The sequence below is a fragment of the Triticum aestivum genome, chromosome 7B (genome assembly GCF_018294505.1).
Source record: "Triticum aestivum cultivar Chinese Spring chromosome 7B, IWGSC CS RefSeq v2.1, whole genome shotgun sequence".
NCBI classification, from domain to species: domain Eukaryota; kingdom Viridiplantae; phylum Streptophyta; class Magnoliopsida; order Poales; family Poaceae; genus Triticum; species Triticum aestivum.
The window spans coordinates 11,346,173-11,350,319 of NC_057813.1; the positions used below are offsets into that span (position 1 = coordinate 11,346,173).

Consider the following 4,147-nt stretch of genomic DNA (forward strand, 5'->3'; position numbering starts at 1 on the left):
AATCTATATCTACATCAAATTTGTTAGCCAAACATCTTTTTCCATTCTAGAGCTAGGAAGCGGAGTCAAATTTAGAGGGGAAGTGGAATTGGGGTGGAGTCGAGCTCCCACGACGTGCCCTTAACTTTAAAGAATAGATTAGTTCAATGATACTTGAACTACCTTAATTTGATTTGTTAACCTATGAACCAAGAGATACTTGGAAAGTTTCTATTGTTTTTAGCATAAAAATAGGCAATGCCCCTATTATGCCATTTTATCTTTTATCTATGAAAATGTGCACATGGAGTTACAAAAAAAGAGAGATGAAATTACCAATGATCTAGTGATATTTGCATCTCCTCCTTAAGACTAGGATTATCCATATGATCATGGAGAAATGCTCCTTAAAAACAAAGAGGCATACCATGTTTCTAATCTGGTTACCAAAGATGATTGTGTTCCTGTGCTTCCATATGGTTAAACACCTAGCAATGGATGGATCATGGATATCTGGCAACTGTAAGAACTCACAAGATAAGTAGCTCCACAATGCTCGACAATGAAATGAACTTTTTGTAGAACTATCCGTTCCATTTTTTGTTATTAACAAAGAAAATTACACTTAATTGAAACAAACAAACATTCTTAGAGGACATGATTTCTACACTCTACACTTAATTTCTTCCTTGACATTTCCCAATGTTGGTAGAGCAAAAGATCTTGGATATGTCTCAAATGTATCCCTAATTTTTGCTATGTCCATGCTACATTTATACCATTATTACATAGTTTTTGCTATTAACACAGTGCAATTGCCAGCTGCAATTTTGTACATGTTCTAGAAATTTGCAAATAATATTAACTTGGGACCAAAAAATAAAAGGAAAATATGTCACAAATTTTCAAGTCAGTAAGGACACCAGGAACACTGAAGCCACCAGGGGGAAGCCCTGTGAGCCCGACGAGATGGGCCAGCATGACCTGGGCCTGGAACGTGTCGTGCCCCCCCCCCCCCCCCCTAGTATGTTGGTCCGCGCCTCACGACCTCAACGCCATTATTTTTATGAAGCATGATATATATGAGAAAATTGTTTTTAGTAAAGCATGAAAGGAGAGCTTTTTTTATTGAGCACATAAAAGCATGCCTTTTTTCTAGAAGCATAGCGTTTTTTTAGCTTTTTTAGAAACTTTTTTTGAGACGTAGAGACTTTTTTTTAGCTTATACTATAAGCTGAGAAACATAGTAGTTCTTTTTTTTAGACAAACATAGCAGTTTGTTTTGGACATTAGACGTGCCGATCTAACTTACGCGGCCCAAGGAAGATAGTATACTTTTTCGGCCGCGGCCCGCAAGCCCACCTACGGCGACGGCTTGAAATACTCTGCCTTGGCGCCCGAACGTAACCGCCACAACCAACAGCTTTCGCTTCTCATCTTCTCCGCCTCGCCGGAGCCCCAAGAAACCAAGAACCCATCCTCCCCACCTCTCTCTCCCTCTCGCCCTCTCTCCACCGCGCAGCGCCCGTCGTCTCTGCTCTCCAGCGGCGCCCGGGGAAGATGGAGCATCTCCAGGACGGCCACTACGTGCGGCTGCGGAGCCGCGAGCACGGCACGTACCTGCACGCCGACGAGGACGGGCATGGCGTCTCCCTCCAACACCTCCGGGCTTCCATGAACGTGGCTTGGGTGGTGCACTTGTATGACCAGGGCAATGCCGACGCCCTGGCCCAGCACATGCTTCTCCACAGCGCCGCCTACGGCCGCTACCTCGTCGCCACGAACGCGCCGGCGCCGCTGGGCCACCGCGGGCGCCGCGTCGAGCAGCGAAACTACGATGATCAAGAGGAGGTGGCCATCAGGTGGGAGGCCGTCGCCGCCGGGGCCGACTCCGGGAACGACGTCCTGCTCCGCAACGTCGCCGGCCGCCACCTCCGCAACGGCGCCTGGCGCTACCTCCGCGCCAACGGCAGGTACATCCACACCGGCGCCAGCGTCGACGCCTTCGACAACTTCAGCACCAAGATGCACTGGGTGGTGGAGCCCATCCCCTTCAGGGCCGCCATGCCTCTCCTTCGACGTCCGAATAGGGTCAGGGTGAGTCCGCCATGCCCGCTTCTTGATTGATCTTGTCGAATTTGCGCGACTTGGGTTCTTGAATGCATCGGAATTTGACCGCAAAGATTGCAAATCGTGTTAATTCCATTCGCCTTGGAGCAATTCGTGGCAAAATTGCGCTTCGTGTTTGATTTGATCTCCTGGCATCATGCATGATGTTTCTTTGCGAACAACTGCAGATTCCCTTCACCCGAAGAGTCATCGCCCCCGTGTTGCCGATGCCGTCGCGGGTGATCGTGTACGTGCGGGCGGGCGCCGACGGGAGCCGCATCGGCCGCGGCGCCTTCGTGTTCGAGGGGAACTACGTGTTCGACCTGAGGAAAGAGCTGATCCGCCGCCTGGAGGCCACCATGGGCGTCTCCGACGTCGCCATGTGCGTCGAAGCGGGTACTTTCGGGCGGCCTACCCCACTCGTCGTCGACCTGCCCCGCAGCCGCCAGAACTTCCACATCGTCGTCTTCCCGGTCGGGACGCCAGGTGAACCCTCCGTGTCCCTCCCTACTGATCATTATGTTCTGCATTGCCATGATCTTTTGGGTTCTATTTTAATCGAAAAACAGTGTACTGAATTTGTTACAGTCTGAAAAATAGTTCACTGAAAGTGCTGCTAATCTGCTTCAGTTAGGACTTGGCAATTGCTTGAAAGTAAAAGCCCAAATCAGTTCAGCTTCACATAGAAAATACTGGTTTCTATATTATTTAGCCCTTTGTGTAATTCAGAACGAAAATTCAGCTTGTATCCCAAAACCATTACATGGAAATTAGTTTCTGCGTGCACATTACAGTGTTGTCTGAAGCTTAATCTGCCTGTGTAGTCTGAAGCTCGGTAGGTTGTGACATATTCACACTCTTGGAACTTGAAAAACCAAATCAGTTCAGTCATATCAGTTGAGCTTCACATAGAAAATACTGCTTTCTATATGTAGTCATATCAGTTTCTACATTGTTTTCAGGTTTTGTACATCAACTGTCTTCTTGATCTTGTTATTGACTCTGTTTTAGCAATATGATGACCTTACCTCCTCACCGTTCCTTGTAAATTCTATTTCAGTCCACGCGGGGGTGCGGTACGCGGACGTCGATGCAGTGTAGAGAAAGACCAGAGCAGGACTCCTGACCGTCGCTTCACAGTTCACTTGTTCAGAGTGTCGCCGTCTCAAAGCTTTTTGCAGTGAGATAGGGGTTTCGGCAAAACCCAGAAGTTGTTGTTGTCCTGACAATGTAGGAAACCTATTTGCTGTTCTCAAATTCAGATATAAACTGCTGGAACAACGATGCGGTGACATTAGTCTGTAGTGGTTGCACTCTTACAGTTTCAGATAGCAGAGCATGTTTCCAGCAGCGTTGCGTGTCTCTTTGATGAATCATCTGGTGTTGCCACTTAAAAGTTTCAGTCCAAACTATAGCAGAGAATGAATTTGTGTTTACACATTCAGAGTGAGTTCAACCTGAGAATGGTTTCCCTGTCTTGGTTATGTGCAAATTTTTTGCAGGCCGAAGCCTGAGAATGGTTTTTTTTTTTTTACTTTAGGGGCGAACTGAGAATAGTTTTCTTTTTTTAGCAACTTCTGAATGGACTACTGCAACTTTTTTGAGATAAACAGCGTAGCTTTATTAGATATCAAGGTTCAGAGGAATACATAAATGATCTGGAGGCGCTAGGAGCCACAAATGACGCCCAACACCGAGGGTTGAGGCCTTCTCACGCCACTCCTGTTCCCTGCGTAGGTCGGGCGCTCCTATTGGGCGCTGTAGGCGACCGTTGGAGAACTGGCGCCTACAGCGACCAGCCATGGGTCGCAGCCCATTAAAAGATCGCTCGCTCGCTCCCTTTCTGTTCGTTCGCTCGCTGGATGAAGAAAAAAAGACTCGCATCGCTGGCTTTATTGGGCTGTGCCGCGCCGCTGGTTCAGGAAAAAGACCGGCCTCCGGTTTTTACAAGTTTGAATATGGTTGCGAAAAAAATTCATATATTATTAAGAAAAGTTCAACGATTACAAGAAACTTCACAAATCTGAAAAATGTTCATCAATTTTTAAAAAGTTCATCT

The 4,147-nt window shown here is 47.2% G+C and overlaps 1 protein-coding gene across 1 annotated transcript; it reads left to right on the top strand.

Moving 5' to 3' along the window:
• Nucleotides 1–1,338: 1,338 nt before the first annotated feature.
• LOC123161144 (uncharacterized) lies at nucleotides 1,339–3,497 on the top strand. Its single transcript, XM_044578992.1, has 3 exons — nucleotides 1,339–2,076; nucleotides 2,277–2,574; nucleotides 3,149–3,497. The coding sequence occupies exons 1-3, from the start codon at nucleotides 1,540–1,542 to the stop codon at nucleotides 3,187–3,189; spliced, it is 876 nt and encodes a 291-aa protein (XP_044434927.1). The 5' UTR covers nucleotides 1,339–1,539; the 3' UTR covers nucleotides 3,190–3,497.
• The last annotated feature ends 650 nt before the right edge of the window (nucleotides 3,498–4,147 follow it).